The 24,070-nt window shown below is 41.6% G+C and overlaps 1 protein-coding gene across 7 annotated transcripts in view; it reads right to left on the bottom strand.

The window, feature by feature from the left end:
- TEAD1 (TEA domain transcription factor 1) overlaps nucleotides 1-24,070 on the bottom strand; it is a 162,687-nt gene that overhangs the window by 43,757 nt on the left and 94,860 nt on the right. For all 7 annotated transcript variants that reach the window (XM_057418298.1, XM_057418297.1, XM_057418303.1 and 4 more), the window contains one exon: nucleotides 2,707-2,771. In XM_057418298.1, coding sequence (XP_057274281.1) covers nucleotides 2,707-2,771 — 65 coding nt within the window. The remainder of the gene's footprint in view (nucleotides 1-2,706; nucleotides 2,772-24,070) is intronic.

The raw sequence follows: 24,070 nt of genomic DNA, 5'->3' as shown, positions 1-24,070 counted from the left end.
TAAAAAAAAAAAAACAAAACAAAAACAACCCACAAAACTTTTCTGAAGGGAGGAAGTTATTTGCATCTTCAGTAAGCTCTGCTGTTAAAGATACCACATTCCCAGCCAGATACCAATCTCTTAGCACTGAGGCTTAACAATACAGGTCATCACTGCAGTGACTTGATTAAGAGGAAAAAAAGAGTAAAAAAAAACAAAGGTATACTCCACCAGGTTGTGCATTCAGCTACGAGACAGAAGACATAGTTCACAGTTGGACACAGCCCACGTGCTTTGGTACCAATCTCCTCCGTGGTCAGGCTCTGCGATCTCATGCGGGGAGCTCACAGGATTTCTACCGCATCTGCAGGGGATGCAGATGCCCTCTCTGACCATTTGCCACTAGGCTTGAGACATAACTTGGCACCAAGAAGTTTTATTCATTATTTATCGTGTTCTGCAGCTCCAATGAGGAGCCTCAGGCTGTATTTTGCCCCCACTTGAAATGCTTTAAATTCTGGTACAAATGATAAAATACTGACACAACATAGGTCCCTGAACCTGTGCTGGCTTCCTTAGTAATCTCAGCATCAAGTCTACCCACAAAAAACACACGTAAGTGGGGACCAGTAACTGACATCAACTTGAATGATGTCCAGGTTTGGCTCATTGTCATTACATTTTGGTAACAAACCTGTGTAAACCCAGTCCTGCACAAGACCAGCTATTGGCCATTGCCTCATGTTGTCTGTGCAGCTAAGGGTCTGGACCCAAATTCACATTTCTGATTACTCAGGCACATACTGAAATCCATTCTATTGATGATGAGGTTTTAACGATGCTGCTGCAAGCATTGCCCGGCAGCACTCAGCATCCTACAGCCCTGTGCGAGAAAGTTTAAAACCTGCAGTTATGGTAACAACTGCTAAAGAGAAATCTCTTACTCCTGTTTGACCCAAGGCATACCATATCAGATGTTGCATATTTTTCCTAAGTTACTTATAGGTCCTGTCCGGGAAAGAACAAAGCAAAAGAAAAGGAGAAACAAAGCTTGATTTCCTCCCTCTAGAAGACTATTCCATGACAATAGTAACAAAAAGCCTGTATTTTAGTAGGGAAACAAACAGTAACGCATAAATGAACACAGCCCCTGAAGGCCACCTTCAGACTTCTTCAGGAAGCAACACAGGAAATGGTTTGCAGTAATTCAGTTATACTGTTGCTTACTAAGCAATTTTGTAGTCAAACATGTAGATGAAGTTTTCACACTCGTTCATTTGTTTTGCTTTCAGTAGGATATTAGTGGTGGTAAAGGTTATACAAAGAAGCACAATAGTAACATTAAACTGCTCAGTTGAAACTCAAAAGTAATGACAATCAAACTTTTCTAAACGCTTGATCTGAAGTGATTTATGAATCGCTATGGAGGGTTGTACAAGTATGGAGGCAGAACATATGTAAGACACCACAGCCTCCTTGGATTCACCACAGCTCTACCAACACATGCTGGCCAAGAATCTAGCCCCAAGGTCTGCAGTTTGACTCATGATGCAACTTTAATATCCCAGTGTAACTCCTGACTCTTGGAGCTCGCACGGGCATAGCAGGGCAGAACTTGGGAATTTGTCTTTTGCTTCAGATTTCTTTGCCAATCTTTCGTTTGTTCCTTCTCCACTTGCTGCAGTTTCTTTCCTTTCTCATAATTTTTTCATCCCTTGTACATATGTTTTCTTCCTGACTGACAAAGGATACCACCCACAGCAAAATATCACCCAGTTCAAAGTGCTTTAAATCCAAGCGCTGGCAGCTGGCCACCTTTGTGCATGCCGACTCAGCATCACCTTTTCCTGTACTTCAAAATGCACGGAGCATGCAAGTGTATGAGCCTCTGCCTTCCCCTTTGTCACATACATGGATGGGGTGAAGGGGAATTTTGCACCTGATGTTAGAGAAAGCAATGGGACTCTGTGATTTGCGAAGCATTTTAAACAGTGTAAAGGTTTAGTAACCACTGCATGAACTACACGGAGTGTGTGCCTTCTGTGAGGCTGCTGATCACCATGGATATTATGAAGGATTTAGTTGTATAAGTTAATGGTCATGTAGTAATCATCTCAAAAAAACCCCTTATGACTGGTTAGAGGTTTATTCCGACTCTTTGATGAATGAAATCTTATGGTGGTCACAGACCAGGAGCCTGAAGGCTCTTAGGGGATTTTTTTGTGTTATTTTTTCATCCCGTAGCAAGTACTGCCCATGAGCTGAGAGCATGATTATGATCAGTCCTGATAGCTATTTATTTATTTACCTCTCATATCCAGGGATCATAACCTCTATTATATAGGCAAATTATCTGGACTTTTATAAGTTACATTATTCACCATCTTAAAATAACCATGATATTCTGCAATTGTCCTTATGAAGAAATAAGGCACAATGCTTCATGCTTCTGCTTCAATTTCTGTCACTTTTTCCCCCAAATGCAGGGGATAATAGCTTCATGTATACATAGGTTAGTAAAAAAATTCATCCTCAAATTGCCACTGAAATGATGTGCAACATAAAGAAGCCACAGTTTTAAATATTTTCTAAACAACATGTATTTAATCTGAACAGTGAAGTCAATACATCATCTCATCAGAGCTGAAGCACAGACAGCCACTGCAGCCAAAAATGCCATGTTTTGTCATTCACTGACATGCATACTTCCCCACTGGGTTATTTTACCTGCTTCCTGGTCCGTGTCTTCCCTGTTCTAAGTTTGATGTATCTGGCTATCAATTCATTCCTACCTGAAACAAAGAAAATTAATGATAAGGGACAAGCGGCTTCACATAGATAAACACCATCAAAACACCACATTTAAACATGAGCTCCATGCATATGAGGCTTATGTCTTCTCACACCTACTCCACTTTTCCATTGCAAACTGTTTATCAATATTTCTCATTTTTCACCAGTATTTCTTTTCCCTCTCCTTAACAGACATTGCCACACAAACTATGTAGAGGACTATGGGTTCAGTGTTTTCCTGATGAAATCCTGCAGCTGTTTGCAGGCACAGGGAAACCTCCTTGGCCAGTGCTGGTGCCCAGGATGGTCTCCTGCTGGAGAACTCCCCATGCTGGAGCTCATACAAGGTCTGAGCTTCTGTGGCTTTGCTCCCGACTGCATGGGGTGGTGTTTGCCTTCCTTGCCCACCTGGACCCCTGCTGGGAGAAGCAGCTGCTCATAAGAAGGTTGTGTGCCACTTCAGCCAAAGCGCCAATCACCCAGATGCTATGGTTTTGCGTCAGCTTTTCTCCAAGTTTTAATTCTATGAGGAGGACAGCAAAATCTGCCCTTACTGTTGGGAAGCCCTCTGCCTCCTCCACTGACAGAAATCACTGCCTCAGTTCAGCAGGTTATCAATCACACCCTTAAACTCTACGCATAAGAGTGGTCACCCTGCGGTGTGCCTAAGTTCCTGCTGCAGTGGGGCTGATCAACACTGTGGTTTGTTATTCAGAGCTCTATTTCTCTTGGAAATGTATAGTATTTCCAAGTTTCTAAAACAGCTATTTGACTCTTCTTCAGTCACACATTATGCTACCTAATACAAACTAATGTTTTCTTTCCAAATAATTTCCTTCCTAAATATTGCTGACATGGAAGATGACATAGTTTTATGTGGTACCCTGTTTATTTTCACTTCATATTATGTTACTTCTCCATAAGCTGTAATAACTTAAATATACTTGTTCAACAAGTACTAAGTTATGGAATTACTTGCATTCAGTACAGGGGATAAGCAGCCTGTGTGTAGAAAATGAGAAAACTGATTTAGCAGCAAGCTGAAAATGGGGAGGTTAAGAAAATAACTTGTCACCCACCAGGTTATTTTAAAACGGATGAGTACATAGCTGTGGAATGCAGAAAGTTATTATATCAGCCAGGGACTCAAACTTTCAGTCTGATGTTGTGGGGGAGAGACGGGTAAGTTTTGAAGTAGCCTGCCTATGTCTAAACAGCATTTTCTTGACTGGAAGACTGAACACAGTCAAACTAGACCTTCATTTTCCTCTTTTCTTCTGTCTCTCCCTTTGGGACTTATTTTATACCCTTTTTATCAAATGTCTCATGGCTCCTGTCTCTTAGGTGGATTGTTTGCTAAAACGGTACTAGAATATGAAATATCAACATGCTTTCTCAGATTCCCTGTTTCGGTCTGGACTGTGCGCCAGGTTTCCCACAACATGTCACAATAATGGGAATGTGAGGTTTGTAACTCTTCAGCAGGTCTCTCCAGGAAAAACTTTGAGAGGTAAATTTTGTGTGAGCACTTATGCAAACAAGCAACATTTCTGCACACAAAAGGGGGATTTCCATACACAAACAGAGGAGCAGCTAGTTATTACCTAATTTCACGCAAAGACCTTGTCTTTTGGCTGGACAGAAGTTCTGCAGCCTGTAGTGCCCATTGCAATTTGCATTCACCCCATAAATACAAAAGCCTTGTGTTCATGGGGTGAAACTAGGGAATACTCGATTTCTGCATCTCGCTATTTTCATATTCTTTCTCATAATCCAACTGTTCACTTCAAATATGGAGATTTTGTTTTCATCGTGGTGGCTGTCCCTGTCCTGGGTTCAGCAGTAGCAGTCATTTTTCTCCTTCTTAGTAGCTGGTGCAGTGCTGTGTTTTTGAGCTTCAGCCTGGGAACAGCACTGATAACACCGATGTTTTTAGTTGCTGCTCAGTAACGTTTACTCTGACCAAGGACTTCCTGAGTCTCATGCTCTGCCAGGGAGGAGGGGAAGCCGGGAGGAAGCAGAGACAGGACACCTGACCCAAACTGACCAAAGAGGTATTCCATACCACAGCACATCATGCCCACTATATAAACTGGGGGCAGTTACCTAGAAAGGCTAGATCACTGTTCGGGTTGGGCTGGGTATTGGTTGGCGGGTGGTGAGTGACTGTATTCTCTTCCCTTGTTATTTCCCTTATCATTATTGCTATCGGTGGTAGCAGCAGTGGTTTGTGTTATACCTTAGTTACTGGACTGTTCTTATCTCAACCCGTGGGAGTTGCGTTCTTTCAACTCTACTCCCCACCCCTCCAGGAGTGGGGGAAGGAAGGAGGGGGGAGCGGGGGAGAAGTGAGTGAGCAGCTGCGTGGTTCTGAGTTACTGGCTGGGCTTAAACCACAACACCCTCTATCACCTTCTGCAGCAACAGCAGCTACCTCACAGTGCCAGGATGGCAGCTTCACTTGCAGGTGTTGGGCATGGACAGAAACAGAGCTTCTCTACTCTTCATTTATAGTAGATGGAAAAGTTCTACAGTGGAAAAACATTATACAGTTTGGGAAAAGGAACCAAGGAGAGGTTGAGAGCCTGACGCCACAGCAATGAGAAGGGAAAGGAAAGGTATACAATGAAGTACGTGATACTAAATGTGGTTTGGACAAGAGTTTTACAAAACCTTCTTGTTTGATACTTTCTATGCTTCTGCAGTGTCTCTCTAATGAATACCGGGCTAGCAGAAAGTGGAGGTGCACAAAAACGAAAAGAAAATCAGGAAGATGAATTTTACCACCTGCCAACATGGAGCCCAAAGGGGTGTTAGCCTGCAACAGCAAGCCTCTGAGATCTGGTCAGATTCATAGATCACCATATTCCTGCTGTCTTCAATACAGTAATTGGTATGAACATTTTCATATTTCTGAAAGCACATTTTGTTTAATTAGGGAATGTCCCCCCTCCTTCTTTGCATATCTCGAAGTATGTGCATACATTAAACACCCAGAGTAGGTTTTCTGGTGCAAAAAGCATTGTCAGGCTGTCCTCATTAGGAGCCAGTTGCTCTACAAGGTAATGTAAAAGATGTGTTCCCATCTCTCATCCCTCTGTCTACACTGAAGATATTTCAGATACATGGTCAAGCACAGGTCACTCCAGCCATCCCTTGCCAATTAAGCCAGTCCCATGCATCCCTCAGCTGTAGCTGAGGTTCTACAGATTTCTTCCCAGTCATGAGAGCTAAAAACCTATTTTTGAAGGAAAGCTCAGATTCCCTGGTAGGCACTTGACAGGAAAAGTAGCTTTATAAAGAACATCAAGCACTGAAAGTCTAGACTGTATTATTCAAAATACCAGCCAAGTGCTATCTCTAGTTGAGCCCCAGTCCACCCATGAAGTGCTCTGGCTCAAACCAAGGTGGGGTTCTTTAGTCACTGTCTAGCCTGGCAGGGGTATGACTAACAAGATTGTGGTTCTGCAAAGTGATCGCTTCCCCTTAAGGTGAGGTCTATCTGAAGCCTTCCTGGAGAAGAGTCAAGAGGGTGGAATAGTCTGACTTTACCTAGAAGGAGGAGGAACTCTATAAGAAACCATGCAAAGTGGCCGAGACAACAACCTTATGTTTTCCTTACAGCCAAGTTTTCAACACAGAAAAGAAACTTGCAGCAGGTTTAATGAGAGCAGGAGATACTGTAGTCTCATGAAGCTCACTAAATACCTTCTGCCCAGACACAATGATCTGAAAAGAAATAAATCCTGGTTTTGGACTACCAAAAGCCATAAACACAAAAAACAAGCACTGCCTAACATACAAGCTAGATGTCCCTGACTACAAGTTTACAGCCTTTCCGTTATCTACCGGAACTGGTGGTCTTCTTTACCAACCTCAACAGACACTAGCAGAAAAGATCTTATCTCCCAGTCAGCTATGGCCCAGAGAAGATTTTAGAGAAAAAAAGGCTAAAACACCCTTTCCTGTTCTTGGGAATGAGAAAAGCTTTATACAAAATGAAGCTCAAGGAACTTCTTTAATTGCCCTTTAGAAACCTTAGGGTAAAAAACACTCATTAATAAATGGATCTGTTTTTCTCTAAGAAGAGCTCAGCTATGGAAATACTTTCCATACACATCCTCCCTCTCTCTCCCTCCCTGTCATATATCTCTGAAAAATTGCCTGGCAGAAGAGGTCAATTTTATGAACTATAAATGTTCAGCTCCTTCTTGTCATCCACTACGACAGTCTCTACTTTGAATGTTTCAATTCAGGTACCAAAGAGAGACATGGGGAAGGGCACAATCAGATAAAACATCTTCACATCACAAGAATATTTTCCAAGGGTTTTGAAAAGATCTGGAGAGGACCACAACAAATATTTTATATAGGCTTCTTCTTGTGTGTTTTGTTTGCTTGCTGGAGGGGGTTTATGTGTTTTGCTGTTTGTTTTTTTTTTCCCTTTTAAATCCTTTTATCTGTCATGCTCTTCTTTACTGCTAGTGCATTTGCAAACTCTAGTTCTCCATCCACTGGTGTTGACGTAGAGGCACTGTACACAACAGAACATAGAATCATAGAATCGTTAGGGTTGGAAAGGACCTTAAGATCATCTAGTTCCAACCCCCCTGCCGTGGGCAGGGACACCTTACGCTAAATCATATCACCCAAGGCCTCGTCCAACCTGGCCTTGAACATCTTTAATCGTGGCAGAAAGTAAAATGGGGGTTCAGCTAGGAAACATCTGACTGGGCCCCCAGGGCAGCCCTGCTTCTGCCAAGCAACGGGATACAGGCTTCCTCACCTTCCCAAAATACTGCCATATCCCTGAGGAGTATCACCCTAAACAAGGGGGGGTGTGGTGATCCTGGACACCTCGCAGGCAGCATGGAGGGCTGACATTTCTGCCCTTGTTCAAAATAAGTAGAAGCAGCTGCAAAGCTGCAGAGAGGCTGCTCCCACCCGCTTCTCCTCAGGGAAGGCAGTTGTTGCTCTTACAGAGGGGCCTTGTGCATGGAGGCCTCCCCCGCTAATGCTATTTCCAAAAACAGCCTAAGGCATCCAAGCATCAGCCCCCACAAAGGTCTGCAACAGGATCTCAGGTGCCACTGCTGCTGCTGAGGGTGGGTTTGGCCCCACTTGCCCAGCACAGGCAAGGCCCCCAGTATGAAAATCACCTCCTGAGTGAGGAGGCCATAACTGGCAACCCCTTCACATGCCACAAATGGCACCATCACCTCTGCACAGGAGCCACCAGGCCACCACAGGCAGCTCTACCAAGACATACATGAGCTGTGGACATATCCCCAGCCATGCCAGATCCCTTTCCCTTGGTCTCAGCCACAGGCATTGCTGCTCAAACCCAGTCCCCACTGGCAACAGGGCAGCAAGCCTGTGCATCGCAAGCCTGTGGAGCCACTGGCTGCATGGCAGGTGGGTGTCTTTATTTAGAACATTAATGACACAACTTAAACCTCTGCCCTCCCAGCTCCTAGTAATAGGCACTGTCTAAATGTGATAAAAATAGGCGAGTGTGGGAAACCAAGCTGGTTAGCAATTTGAAAATGGAGAGCTGATTTTTAAAAGTTTTCATACTCCGCAAAATAATTCAAGTAATGATCAAGCAGAAAAGTTCATTCTTTTCAGATAGTGGCTTACTGTGAATTCCCCCAAGTTCTAAGAGACTCTGGCTCGACACAGGTATTTTGCCTCTTGAGTGCAAAGCCTAGGGACAGACCAGCACCAAACTATTTACCTCCTGCTCATGGCAAAGCTTTTCCGCTGGTTATGGTAAACTCCATCCCTGGCTGCCTCTGCTTGAAAGTGCTACAACAGCCTGGTGATTGCAAAGTGTTGCACGTGTGCCCAGGGGCCAAATTTGGAGAGCTAAGGGGAATTTTGCTTGGTGAGGAGCCTGCTGATGAGCTCGCTGCACCTCAGGCTCTCCCAAGACAGCTCCTGTGAGTGGCACTGAGCCCGTTGTCTCACTGCTGAGCATGGGCCGGATCCAGATCCCACCCGACATTGCAGGGTCCGCATGCGGCCATCGTCTGCAGGGACATGTTTGGTTTGAACACTTTCGTCCATCAGAAGGTGGCCATGGGGCCCTTGGGCAGCTGGGCTCGCGGTCTGCAGAGGAAGGGCTGCTGTGCTGCAGCGCTCAGCCCTGGTGCTCTTCTGCTGCGCTTTGCCAGCAGAATATCCGGCTTTGGGAGAGTTCGCCTAAAATTTGCCAGTGCCGGTTTCCGAAGCTGCTTTACAGCTAAATTGGCTAACAAAAAAGCCTCTTGTAGATAAAAGAGCTCTGCAAGTCAACAACTGGCTAAGCAGTTTAAACCCCTAAGTAAGGCATCCTCTATTTAAACGTTATAGGCAAATCTAATTTAAGCTTTTAAAAATATTATGGGCAGGTGTTTAAGTCGTGCGCACACTGGGCTTGCGAGGGCTGCCGAGGGGGCTGGGCGGCGCTTCCCAGGCGGGCAGCATTTTGTTCAGACAAGCTTTCTGCAGAAGGCCACGTGACAGAGGCCAAATAAACAGCATCTGGGGATTTTCAATTACAGACCTTCACCCAGCATGCCTGCACTGTAATCTCTACCAGATGAGGCTCAGGCCTCACTATTTTCAATAATTCACACACTGTGTACACATAACATGACAATAAGGGCATTCATGCAACCGCCTGATTCGCACATCAAAGCTCCCAAATGGCCAGCTGTAAGCATGCTTACTGCTGAATAATTCATTCTTTTCACAGGCTTGAAAAAACGCTCAGCGGGAGTTGGCAAGCTTGTGTTCTTTCCTGTGTGGTATGCTAAACTCAAATTTTGAAAGAGGTACAGCCCCACTAAAAAAAGAGTCAGAGATCCAACTATTTAAATGTGCATTTGCGAGCTTTTGGATGGCCGCTTACAAAAGAAAAAGAAAAGGGGGGAAAAAAGGAAGCTCTAGGTTTCCAAGTGGGTAGCGGAGATAAGATGCAGTAGCCTACATGTTTGCTGGGGCAGGTGTTTAATAGAAATAAAATTGTTAAACTGTTTTCCACATGGTAAAATGTTTTTTACACATATTATTCCTCGCCAAATATCTTACAGGTACCAGAGGTATAATAGTTAACAAGTTCAGCAAACTCAAAATCTCCACATACTCAGCACGTATTTTTCTACTATATAACAAAGAGCGCTTTTAGTTAAGACTAACACATACGAAAAAGGCAAACACAGAAACACCAGAGCTAATTCTGCAACTCCTATTTAGTGTTCGCACAGATATGGGTTGAATACTAATTTCTAGATGATATTTTAACAACTCCAAATTTGCAGCTGTGTCTCTGAACATTTATTTAGCTTGCAACCGGTGAGTGTTCCAGGTTTTGAAAGTACTTTGGCTTTACACAACAAAGACATCATTTCCTTAAGAAAAAAAAGAAGGGGGGGGGGGGGGGAGAGAAGGGTCTGCTTCATAATATCAAGTTTTCTTGACTGTCAATCAACGCCAGAACCAGCAGGATCAACTAGTCGTGACCTCTCCTTATAGCAAACACATGCTGCTTACCAGCTGTGGACTGTGTTTTTTACACCCTTTTCTCTATCATTCAGAATGGCTTCCTCCTAATCACAATAATCCCAAAAGTGCTAAAACATATCAATCGTCCTTTAAGCCCTGCCTACAAAAGGCCAGCCGTCCAGCCTTTATGGGCTTGTCCAACAGCAGCTGATACTTCATTCAACTACAAATCCAATTTAGCAGTTACAAGAGGTTTAGCATCACTGGAAAAATATTGGTGTTGATCCTGCACTCTTAAGTCAGCAAATATTCCTTTGCCATATTGTTTAGCTTTTTCTACCGTATTTACACTTCTTCTGGATTTCCCTGAATGACTTCAGCAACAGCATTTAACCTCTGAACTGGTAATATTTACAGTTAATCAAACAGTGATTTTTAAAATATGTTTACCGCAATTACAGAAACATAAACCCATTTGTATTCCCACTGTTACAATCCTGAAAAAAACCCTCAACAAACCCAGAAACAAAACCAAGCCCAACCAACAACCCTAAAAACAAATACAGTAATTTCATTCAAAACCATAGAGCACACTTTATGCACTAGTTATGCAGGATGTTATTTATTATAGCCCTTTGGGCAAGATCATGGCAATTCTTTCACTTACGTATTTTTAATTGCCAAGTGAGCCAGTGCAAACAATCCCTTGATCCCCCTCCACTTTTTTCTTCTTTTTTTTTTTTTTTTAATCTCTTCAAGCAGGAATATATGTAATGCCTTAAAGTAAAGAGGGGAGAGCCTACCTAGGGAATTTACTATTCCCTAGTCCAAATCTGCAAATGTGTGGAAGCACTCCATTTTAGCCAGCCTTTAATAATGGAAATATAAGGCAGCAGATAAGTCCTCCAGCCCCATGGAAGAGAACGGGAGCTGCTTTTCACTTGATCTGTAATGAAAATAATCAGCCTCAAACCTGCATCGAGCACAGGATTCCCATCTCTCTGCATGGACGCTTGTCAGAGGGCCAGGGCCACCTAGCTCACCCACAGCCAAGGGCACAGGTCCCCCCACAGCTCCCCAGGGAACGGGAAGGGGGCAAAAAAATACACCAGAGTGTCTTAGGGAGCTTGTTGCTTGACTCTGCATCAAATCTTTTCAGAGCTAAGGCTCTGCCTCTAAATTTGGGTAGGAAACATGCACAAAAGTGGCCATTCCAAGACAGGTCCGGGAAGAGACAAAGACTGGAGGGTTCCTAAAATGGTTTGTAAGCACTGCCCTAGTGGTGTGTGTGTGTATTCAGACACACATACAAGATTACAATAAGCCACTTAAGTATTATTATACACAAATTAACTGCCTGCAAAGTATACTGTAACTGGGTTGCCCAAGAGGACAGAGAAGAGATCCAAGAAACAAAATAACTGAAATAATCCCTTTGGATGCTAATAAGGAAACAATTACAATGACTCATTGAAGTTATATCATAATGATACTTCCAAAGAAAAGAATGTTTTGTGTGTTGTATTAAAAACAACAACAATAAAATGATCCCAGATTGAAGTAATACCACAATTTAATTTACACAGCAAAAGGGAAATGACCTAATAATAGCACGGAAAGATATTCTCCTCATGTGAAGTCTTACTCTTTCAGTTTTATCCCTGCTTCACTTTTAAAGAGAGCAACAAAAAAGACCCATAGACACATCTGGTTCAAAAGTCTTCATTGACACTAATGCAATGCATTGGGTTGTGTTTGGCAGGTCTTCATACTGGGAAGTATTCCACATAAGCAATGTTTACTAATTTTCTTCTGAGTTTTTAAAAACACAGGCAGAACGTATTTCAAAGAGAGAGAAGTGATCCAGAGATCTCACTGAATATTCATTAATTAATATTTTGTCAGTATCAGTTGTCTCAACAAAAGAAGGTTTTACAATTTACTTTAAGCTCAATTTAATTAAAATCTAAATGTTACAAAAATATGGATTTTTTTTTTTTCTGCCATGTAATCATATTCTTTTCTACTTACTCTAAACTGTGTTTTGCTGCAACCAAAAATGCATTTCAAAACAAACAGCAATTTTTAGGCTTCAGAGTAGACAAAGAAATCCCCATAGGGAAAAAAAAAAAAAATCCCCAAACTTGACCTTTGCCATCCCTCTGGATCAGCTACAGATGTTTAATAGATTATACAAATACCTAGATGTCCTTAATCTGACATTCTTCTTTTTTCCCCCTGCTAGGAGCGGAACTCTCAGTAACCTATCTGTGAAGATCCCCGTGTGCCTTCCACGTGCATATGTAATTGCTGTGTTGTTTTCCAAGGTAGTTGCAATTTTTCAGCAACATGAGCAGTTCAGAAAGGAGAAGACTCTTGCCCAGTGTTACTGATGAAGTCTGATTTGGACAGGAATCCTTCAAATACACAGACAATGGGCTGGCTGACCTGCCATGCATGATGGATGAGTTAAGGGGATTAAAACCACTATTTGCATTAGAATAGATAAAAATTAGCAAAATAGAATTTCTCAGTAGGTGGCTTCAGTTCTGTTTGTTCTCTTAGGAAAAATGAAGCTCATTTTTAAAGGAATTACGATTGTTTAAGTAACGCTTATTTGCAGAGGAGAAATTCTGGATACTAGCTTGTGTTCTGTTGTTTATTCCTTAAGGCATCCACTTCAATTATCACTACAACAGTATCCTTTTTCCTCCATGTTTAATATTAAAACAGTACACAACTACAATGTTCTAGGCATTTTAGACTGTATGTATTACCTGTTTCTAAGCTGCATATGCCCCAGAAAGTGTTCTGAGTTCAGAAAAAGATGATCAAAAAGCCCCCAAAATTGCTTTAAATTGGGTGTAGATGTAGAGGTTCTGAGTACAAGCTTGTGACTCAGGAACTGTAAAAGGCAGGTGCTTGAAATACTGCAAGCTTCTTTTGACTAGATTCATATTGCATACAGTGATTGTACTTAAAAGACTCAGAAATGGCTGCACAAAGTAACATAATGAAAGACTCGCCTTACAGAATATTGTTTATAAAATATAACTTTGAAAGACATCCGTATGTGCACACAAGTAGGCAAACAGATGTAGAAACTCCAGAAACATCCATGGATGATCTCCCCCCACTCCTGCAGAGAGCAACCAAGATTTGTCTGTGAAACATGAATTGTGGAAGTAATGGAGGTTGCCCTCTTTGCAAGGCTCACACATCCAATTTGCAGACAGCAAGCAACCTCCTGGAAATCCAGCACGTTTTAAAACACCTGTGTGTGCTGCCAAATGTTTTTTAACTCCTCGCTTGTTTGAAGGGTGGACTGCAGTCAGACTGGTGATATATTCCACTATGCCCTATAGCAACATTAATAGAAAGCAAAGCTGAGGCACTGGGGAGGTAAATTTCTTCCACTGATGACATTACAAACTGGAAAAGCTGTGACATGATTTCTCAGCTCAGCATTTACTATAATGAGATTTTAAGAGAGCAGGTCACTTCTCTCGCTCAGTGATGGGGCCTCTGGACAGATCCAGAGGCTGTTTAAAACAGGTGGATGTCAGAGCCGGCAGCCAGGGATGGGGTCCCACCATACAGCTCCCAGGGAGGGAGCATTGCATTCATCTGCAGGCGAGAGAGGACCCCGTCAGCTGCTTTCATTTTCAGCTCCACAGACCCTGCACTGGCATTTCGTACAGCTCTTTGCAAAAAACTGTTTATTTAGCTTATGAATTATTTGGTGTCTGTGTCCCATGCAGTTAAGATGCTTTATTTTCACAGCAGGTGCAAAGAGGTATTTAAATTTGCATTATGTCCAGGGTATTTGGACTTGGTTTGTGTTAGATGACAGCTTCTGACAGCAGATGGGCCAAGTGGAGAAACGTTTGACCAGCATATGAGAGAGCTTGGGATACATCCAACACTAACCTTGGTTTCCAAGTTATTTCACAAGCACAAAGTAACATTTTGTGGAGATTTTATAGCTAACAATGTCATTCTAGCTACAGTACAATAAGTATTTTGCTCCATTTACAAACCCACAAGAGAGACCCACAACACACTTGAGCTACAGGAGAAGTCATTTCTTGCAAACCCAGTTTCACAGCATGCTGAAAATTGGGACTCTTCACTCTTTTTTTTTTTTTTTTTAAACCCAAAGAAAGACTTGTCCATACTCCCAGATGTGACATGAACCTGTTGAGATCAGTTACCCGTTCCTGCCCCCCTGCTGGCCCCATATGGGTCTCCGATGTTCCAGCTAAAGTGGAGAACAATACCCCTGCACTTGTGAAGGACAACAGCCCATGAGGAGAAAAAGAAACCTGAAATGTCATCCTGAACTCAGATATGAGAACACAACAGGCTGATAAAGAACAGAAGATACCACTGCTTATTTTGAAGCTTAGCTACAAGAGACAGCAATGAAGAGCTGAGTAACCAAGTAATACTGCACCATAAGATATTTTGTTAAAATTTGGAAGTGTTCCTCATAACCTATTCATCAGAGTGAAAAATGCCTGCTTGACTCTTCCCTGCCCCTCTGCCCCAGGCTCTGCAGTCTCCAACTACTCCAGCAGTCCATGGTACCTCCCAAGCAGTGTAAATAAAATGTTGCTGATTTTGTTATCACTGAAAACATCCATTTGTGCCTTTAAAAATCTGCAGAATTGTCTTAGAGAATCATAAGGAAATTTTGCTTCACATATCCACCAAATGCATCAGAGTCCTAATATTTGTAATTCTTGTTATAAACCATTTTACCTAAATTAGTTGCTCTGGATGATGGGAGGGCTCTTTTAAAAATAATTTTTAAGGGGTAGGACATGCCATAGAACCAAAAGAAAAATTAGTTATTTATAATCTTTTTACCACTTATTTGTTTCTATAGTAAATCAATACCTTCTTTTGCTTCCCAGCTCATGCCTTTACTTTACTTAACATTTATGCAAAAAGCGTACCTTTGGAAACCTTCTCTTTGTTTGCTTTGGATAAACGAGTAATGGAGTGCAGACACAATTTCATGTGTAATTCTTAATCCCACTTTATTTGGGCCTGATGCAGTAGGAGAGAAACTTTACAGTTGGGTTGTTTTGTGGCTGAGCACTGTTGACATGGGACTGGAAGAGGAGGCTGGTCTTCCAAGCTGCAGCTCTCCTGTGTTTCCTTGTTGAGTCCCCTAAACTCCCTTCAGTTTTTGCTCGTTATAGAGGCTAGTTCTCTAAAAACTGTGAGAAAAAGGTGTGTGAAAGATCAGTTCCACTTTGTACCTGACCTGCTTTCCCTCTGCCTGTGTCCATGCAGCAGTTATACTGAATAGCCACAGTGCCTTCTAGTTCTGACAGCAACAATGGACATTTCATGAGGAGCAGAAGGACTTTGCTTCACAGCTCCAGCACACCTTGCTGGGTGCTGTGGGCCCAGGGCTGGCATTAGGACAAGGACAGGGGGAAGATGTTCCAGCACAGTCCCCCCAGCTAACATCACTAGACCCTTGACGGGTACACTGGCAGGAGCTGTGAGTATGGCAACTTCATGTAACAAAGAAGGAAAGTTTAAATACACAGAGATCTGGAATTGCTTTCAACATTCATTTATGTCACTTTGTGATTTCTCCTACCAAGCTCCTAGTTCGCTCGTGTGAATTTATCAACTGTTCAGTCTAACCTGCTGATATGGAAATCTGTAGTCTCTGGTGCTTAAAATGATTTCTTTTTTCTTTGAATGAGGGCTCTTTAAGCACTTTTCTCTCCCCTCTTTCATTCTCTCCCCTTCCACCTCTCTCCTCTCACCTCTCTCCCCGTCCTCTCTTCTTAAACAGTAAGGGCAAGTAACACCAATCCTTCCTCTTCCTCAGTTGTTTCTAGGATAACCTTCCATCCCACACTGAATCAGCTTGAAAGATCACTGCCCTTCTGCCCAATCCATCTCAGACTCTACCCTAATGAACAGGCTGTCACATGCCATGGGAAGGTTATTTTGCTGGTGTTACTTCCTAATAGACAAAACCCTGAACAAGACTCCTGCGTCTTATTTCTAACTTGGCCAGTGGCCGGCTGGATGCATCTTAACACATAGAGAACTGCAGTGTTGAGTGAGGGAGTGGTCCTGAGCCTCACCGGCACGCAACTGAGACCAAATAATGAAAAAGGGCTTTGAAGTGTTAAATACTGTATAGCTGGTTTCAGCCTTCTGACAACTGGTATGAATTCAGATGAGATCCTTGGCAAAAGGGTATTTCAGATGAGTGGCAATGCAATCAGCATCCCCCTTCCTAATCCACAAGTTTCTGCCTATGCAAGCACAGAAACAGTCATCTCGTGCTTTGCCAAAACACAGGCAGTGTACAGAGTACTATACTGTACCTAACTTCTGCCACGTCCACCTGGCACCAAATTTCTTAAGTTTTACAAACCTCCAAGCACTCTGTGATATTGTCATCTTTTAATAGCATATGTATTGATCATGAAGGTATTTTCACTGAGTCAACTGGCAAATCCATCCTCAACCTGGCAATCACACCACTATCAACATTTTAGCACACGCTAGGTTTTTGCTATTAAAAGGCACACAGAAATGGTCATTGGGTCCTCCAAAGAAATTCCACGATACCAGGCACCACTGTAACATATGCACAAAGAGATTAAGTTAGTGCTGCAGAGATTTATACAGAGTACTTGAAAGAGAGACATTCCTTTCATCTTCTGTGAGATGAATATGAATGTATCAGTACTCAGCCCTCCAGACACTAAATTGAGCCATAGGCTGATTTTCCATAAGAAGTAGTGGAATTGTTAGCCTTAGGTTAACAGTTGGACTCAATGATCTTAAGGATCTTTTCCAATCTAAATGATTCTATGATTCTGTGACATAAGAACAAGAAGTAAAAATATACTTACTTACCTCAGAGGCTCACAAATGCTTATATGAAGCTATTAAAAAGCTGAGACTTAAAACAACACATTCATTTAAAACAAAATGAAAGGTTATTCCTGGTATGGCTAATGCAGTTACATGTTTTCTGTTGGGGGAAATTTATAGCCACATTATTGCTGTCAAGGAGGGTAGTGAGCCACAAGGATTTCCAGATGCCATGTGTGAAGTTTCTCATTTCCCCTACTATACTAAAGTACATTATCACCCAAACACAAACAAGCTTTAAAAAATATCTATCATTAAAACACATGTGGCCCTTTGCCTGGACTTAAGACATTTGGGTTTTTTCCTTTCTTTTCCTTGATTTCTAAGCCAGATGGGAGACTGCGCTGCAGCATTCCCCAGGGGCCCAACACTGATCATACTGATGTCAACAGTAATACTTCAGGCTGCACCCCTACTGCACACTGCGCCATGTCAATGAGAAAACCCAGCTCTACCAAACAGTAACATTTCACTTGTTGAAAGTCAACCAGAGGAGTGGAAGAATTGCTGCTACAATATTTCTCGGAATAGATATGAATGTGAAAACAGAGATTTAAAAGGAACACAGAAGGTAAAAGGAAAACCACGTTCAAGTTCCTCCTGTACCTGTAAATACAACTTGCCCCACCAGCAGACAGCTGAGGTACCTGTCCTGCTGTATGGACATCAGTGAGCAGCAGACAGCTTCCTGCACAGGAGACCAGCCCCACATCTAGCAGTGGGTTTGCAGAGATGACAACCCCATGCCAGAAGGACATTCAAAGGCAAAAGGCCACTTTCAGGACAGCTTCTGAAAGCCTGAAGCAGAACTATCTCTCCTATGGCGTCTCGGATTGCTGTACACACAGGCATGAGGATTTCAAGTGGGAACAGGTGCAAAAGAATGCCTTGAAGTTAATGACCTTTCCAACTCTTAATAGGAGAATTAAAGCTAGAAAATCTTACAAGTGAACTTCTGTTCCCAACTGCATTTGTTGTAAAAAAAAAGGGAAACACAGAATTTATGCAAAGGTCCAGCACAGTGGTGCTAAAAGAGGTGGAACCATCAGGATGCTTTATAGTCCCCATCATTTTTTTTTTTTTTATTTACAGTGAAAGCCACAGCCTCAAAGTAGGTGTCTTGTTAAATGGTGTTAACTTGAATCCTTTGATGAATATGAAAACTAAATGGGAGATGTTGAATTCAAAGCAGAGCTGTCCCTTCCAGCTCACATATGGAAGCACACCAGAAACAAGATCCTGAGTGGGAGGAAGAAAAACAGTTTTGCTCAGAATCCAGAATGAAACAGAAAATCAATTAAGGAAATGGGGACGTGCTGGCATCCCTCACTCCAGATGGAGAACTTCCCCACTTCTACAGGACCACAGGCACAAAGTGGCACCCGTTTCTGAGGTATACTTAGCAGAATGAAGGCTGAGGAGAGCACTGTAACAATGCCAACCAAAATTATTGTATGCCAGTTTTATCACATCAGCTTTTGTCCATTATCTGAAGTAATGGTTTCCATGTCTTCAGATCTTTCTAATTGTCATCCCGAAGAGAAGTATATACAACATAAGCTTCAGATATCAAAAGGACACTCTTAAAAGCATTAAAGCAAATCCCTGAAACTGTGTTTTCTTAATCACATCAGACATGTGGCTTGCAGGTACGGTGCAGCATTTCTGAAAGAAACATAGAGGCGAGTAACAAAAATGGTCCCTCAGAAACTCTCATGCTTCACATTAATACTTCCCCAGAGCCACTGCTGCAAAGACCTGAAGACTCAAGTGCATAGTGCACATGTTTGATGAAACAGAAAACAGCCAATGCAATTATTTCCATAAACTTAAGTCAATACGGACAAACCCCTTTCCAAATCTATACAGGGCCTTGCTGTAGTGTCATGACTGAAACTGAACTGCCTGAGTCTTTGCAAACTCACTTCTAGCTGAAGAAACTCATACATGGTGCCTACCACACCTGTCAGTGCTTGATACTCCAGTCTTGTTAAAAGCCAAATCTATTGAAAACAAGTGTCATTACAGTGTTTTGAAAACTATAACCTTGGCTGCTTCTTCATCTTTCCATTTCCACTAGATTAATTAAAAACTTCAATTAGAATGTAAGCCAATTTGCATAAGTTTTTAAAATTCAGTAACTCAGATCTTTCCATCCTAATGTTTATTTTCTATTGTAGCATCTGCCCTTAGAGCAGGCTTTTGTTTGCCATTCTTACCTGGACAAAGGGCTCTTTTTTATTCTTCAGATTACAAAAAAAAAGTGAAGATATCAGACCTTTCTATGTGTGTAAGTCTTTCAAGAGTGTAGCTAAGCTCTAAAACTTAATTCACAAACTTTCATGCCTGAATTGTTTGCTGATCTTCTGAAATTCTTTGACTCGTGCATTTGAGAAAGTGCATCTCCACAGAAATCAGACCTCAGTTCATCTTCTTTCTGTACCTTCCCAAGCAAGACCTCCAAAGGTTCCTTCCTGCCTACCAAAAGACAGGTGTAAATATCCAGGTATTTGCACAAGAGAGAATGCAGTCAGACTCATCTACGCCTACTAGGCAGGTCCTTGGTGGTGTATGTGCACACAATGCACAGGGGAGGGATGGGACCATGCTTTGGCAGGATTAAGATCTCTCACCTGAGTCTCTGCTTTTGCTGAAGAGCTGCCAACTGTCATCTTCTGCCCATAGTCCATCCTGCCAGTGATGGCTCTTAAATTAAGAGTTGTCCTTGCATTGCTGCCAACATTAGGTCTGAACAGGTATGTACTTCTGAGAGCAGCAGGATCAAGGAACCTTGGTTTCCTACGGCTCTGGGTCCCAATAATGAACTAGTGCCTCACCTCCCAGGGACTATGCTCAGCCTTTCCCCAGCAAGATGCTCTCTCCCACCTACCCACTCTCCTTGTTTTTCAAGGAACTTCGATTATGCTTCCTAAAGAGCATCACCCTCCAGTTTGGTTAACACTGAGCAAAGAATCTGCAGAAGCGATGGGAGAATTGACAGACAGACATTTGTGGACTGTTTTGGAGTTGTGGACAAAAGAAAAGTTCAAGAGAGAGAGTCTTGTTTCACTGTATTCAAATTTGAATTTAAAGTTCAGCTGCTTGCAACATAATTGCAAACTATGGTTAGAGAAAACTCATCTCAGCCATCTTAATCCTCTACCCTGGTAGCAGGCAGTAAAGATCACAGGAAAAGACCAAGAGACTAAAGCGATCAAGGTGTTTTCCCCTTCAAAAAGATTTTATCTTCTGAACTTCTAGTTTCATGGGTGTGCTTGAGTAGGGAAGATAACGGAAATTTGGAATAAAGCTCTTTATGGCAGAGACAATAGTGAACAAAAATAACAATTACAATCCCAGTTCCTACATCTGTGGTTTTGGTTTGTTTTTTTTTTATGTAGTTGATGGTTCACATACTCAACACATATCTCTTACTAAACTTGTCTTAAGACAGTTAGGATTATGTAGAAATTATTAATATTTTACAATGCCAAAATGTTTATGGGTGAAAAGGCTGAGATAGTAAAACTGTTGATCTTATAATGTTAAATAAATATTTGTCTGGCTTTAGGGATAAGTAAATTTCACCAAGTTATGGCAACTATATAATTCATTCTAATTTGAGAATCTTAAACCCAGTGCAATTTATATAAATTAGGCAAACTTAATCCCTGTGCTTAAACCCCCTCAAGGTCAATCGTGTTCCTTGGAATTTGAAAGGTTTCATTGAGGTTGGTGTCAGTGGCATCTTAAGGTGTTTCTATATAACGAAGAGCTTGATTTTAAACACAGGGGATTTTAAACTGCTGTCATAAAATAAAATACACTTTTAAAAGTTCTACTTTCTTTCATATAAATGTCTCTTTTCTTTTCCTAAAATGTGGGAAGTAAAACCATTTAGCATTCAATATTGGCCTGAGTAGAAATCGTTCACCTGAAAGTTCAGCATTGCTTTCTACAACATAAAATCCAATACATCCAATAACAGATTACATTGTTTGACCTAAGCAGTGGGCAGGGTTCTCTATCCAGAAATAACATCCTCTGCACAAAACTGGTATTTTGAAGGATCATAATCTTAAAATGACCTATGGAAATACAGGTCTTCTTGTATTCCCAAGAAGATTCCTCTAAACCAAAGGACGGTACATGCTTGCATCTGATAAGGTAGAAATACCTACATAGGAATGGGCCTCAAGTATAAGCATACAACACACAACAAAGAAACTACACTACTTCACCTAGGAAAAGTCTCATTTGAATGTAGTTCAGTTGATAGGAACAGAAAAGTTCCAGAAGACTTTCTTTCCCATTTTTCCTTTATCAACCTGCTCAACCTGCGACACAAATGCAGGTTTCAGTTAAATAAAAAATGAAAAAATACCAGCATGCTGAAGGCATCTGAGAGAGCAGTAAATTACTAGTAGATTGGAAAGATTGATTTGTGAAAAAGTTACAACAAAGTGGAGACATTGCAATCAGAGTGAATATGGTGTAAAGTCTGAGTCTCCCAGCAGTCTCTGAATGCCCTCAATTTCCACTAGCAGACTGAAATCAGTGGGAGCTCAGGACATTCAACAATTCATAAAAATTAAAGCAGGGCAATGACTGATTTTATTGTTTGCTCTTGGCAGTACCCTCTGAGAGCTAGACACTGAAGGAATGCATGATCTATGTTGTGACAATTTAACAATTTAGACAAATTTAAGCAAAAAGGATAGAGTAGTGAAAAGGCATGTAACAAGTGAATAAAGTGATCAAAGCTGATGATGGCTGGCATTATTAATACAGCAACCTCTGTATTATGGGTAGAGACTATTCCCAAACAAGCACAACCTGTTATTGACATACTAATTTCCTACAAATCACTGTAAAAGTGCTTCTCGTGTGCTTCAGAAGGCTGTAAGCTAGAGGGCTGTGAGTACTATATGTGGAGAGGTTAGCAGGCCAGCTCTGGCATGACACTGTACTCACGAAGTTAGCACAAAGTAGGACATACCCACTGCAGTGGGAGTGAAAGAAGCTGTTAAACACAGGTGGAGAGAGCAGCACACTGAGCTGGGGGCTGCTTTGTGGGCACAGTCAAGAGTGCTGCAGCCTGCAGCGTGAAGGATGACATCTGAGTTGCATAAAGACAGAAGAGAAGCAGAAAGGACATCTGAGTTGCATGAACACAGAAGAGAAGTGGGATTTTTTTTGAGCTGATATGTGAGAATATACACAGAGGAATAATCTTTACAAAGCAGAAGTTTAAATATTAAGCAAGAAAATATCTTCAAGATTTAAAAAAAAGCTCCGAAGAAATGTCCCATGTTGAGACACTAAAAACTAAATTGGGCAATTTTCTTTCAGTATGACCTAAAAATCTACATCTATAACAGAGTCCCCGGTGATAGGCACACTACAAATCACACAACAGGCCTGCAACACAAATATCCCTGAACCTGCTCAAACTTAAAAACCCTGCGGTACCAGTATTTGGTAACTACAGTACCAGTATAGTAAGGTTTAGTAAGGAGCAGGGAGTTGGACTCGAAGATCCTTATGGGTCCCTTCCAACTCCAGATATTCTGTGTTTCTATGACTTTTTTCATTTACATTTCTCTAAATGTGAAGAGTTTAGTAGCCACACCCAGAAGGCACTCCTTGCTTGTCTTTCTGGTTTTCTTACAGAGATAAGGGAAGAACAAGGTGACAAATAACTGGATTTCTCTTCAAGAATGGCTGTGGCTAGTTAGTGTTGTATTGATGTCACTCTTCTTGTTCATCTCACTTTTTCTAACAAATCGCACTTTTTATTTGAGCATAGACTCTGCATTTCTTATACACTGGGACATGCCAAATACTTCCACAAGTCATCTCCTTTTCTTTGAGGTAAAAATAAAATAAGGACCTACTGTAAATGCAAGCAGCTGTCCCACCTTTAACTTCCTCCTAACACTTAACACCAGGCTTAACATTTTAGCCTATAAACACACAGAAGCTGAAACACCACAAGCAGCCCTTCCATCTATCTACTTCACTTTACACATTAAACCACGATTCAAACAGAGTCCATTAAGGCATCTAAATGTGACTTACCACATCTGTTAATTGGGTGGGGGAAAAAAAAAAAAGGAAAACTCAACCCTTGAATGTGGACATTTATGTATTCCCATTATTCAGACCCTCTTGATGCCACAATCTCCCACTTCTATAGTTTATAAATGTTTGATTTAAAATATAGCCATTTTATCATTTGTACCACATTTACCTCATCTTACCACTGTTCTGACTGGATGAGAAGCTAATGTACCCTACAACTGTCTGGTCAATTATTGCATGGACACCAGGGACCAATTAATGCCATCCATAAAAGCCTGAATCATTCTGTCAATTAACTAGAACTAACTATGTCATCAGATATATTACTGGTGAGCAAGTCTATTTGGTTGCAATATGTCTTGAAGGAGAGCAGTATCAAATGAATCACAATTGACTTGGACAACTGCTAGCATAATTTCAGAAGATGAAAAGACAAATGTGGTAGTTATTAGTGGTCCCCTGAGGAATTACGGCCAAGCAATTGTAATGTGCTAAGACTGTACTAGCAGGTGCCCACAGCACAAATCAGGCAGAGGGTTAAATCAATATTTTCAATTTCTTAGGATCAATCCAGTGTTCGAACAAGATGGAAACTTGTTAGCAATTGGCAGAATGTGTAAATGAAAAGTCAAACTTCTTATTATTTGTTAAAAAGGAATCAGTGCTCTGCATCATGCCCTTGGCACAAGGTAATGCTTTCATGATCCAGTTGCTTGGGCATTCACTAAAAATCTAGCAGTTCTTAAATTTTAATAGAGTGCAAAAGGTTACTTTAATACATGCTGAACATTCAAGATCTTTAAAA

The sequence above is a fragment of the Pezoporus wallicus genome, unplaced genomic scaffold (assembly GCF_028554395.1).
Source record: "Pezoporus wallicus isolate ANWC-B61680 ecotype Strahan unplaced genomic scaffold, APGP_CSIRO_Pwel_v1 contig_2025, whole genome shotgun sequence".
NCBI lineage: Eukaryota > Metazoa > Chordata > Aves > Psittaciformes > Psittacidae > Pezoporus > Pezoporus wallicus.
This window is presented reverse-complemented; position numbering and strand designations above follow the sequence as displayed.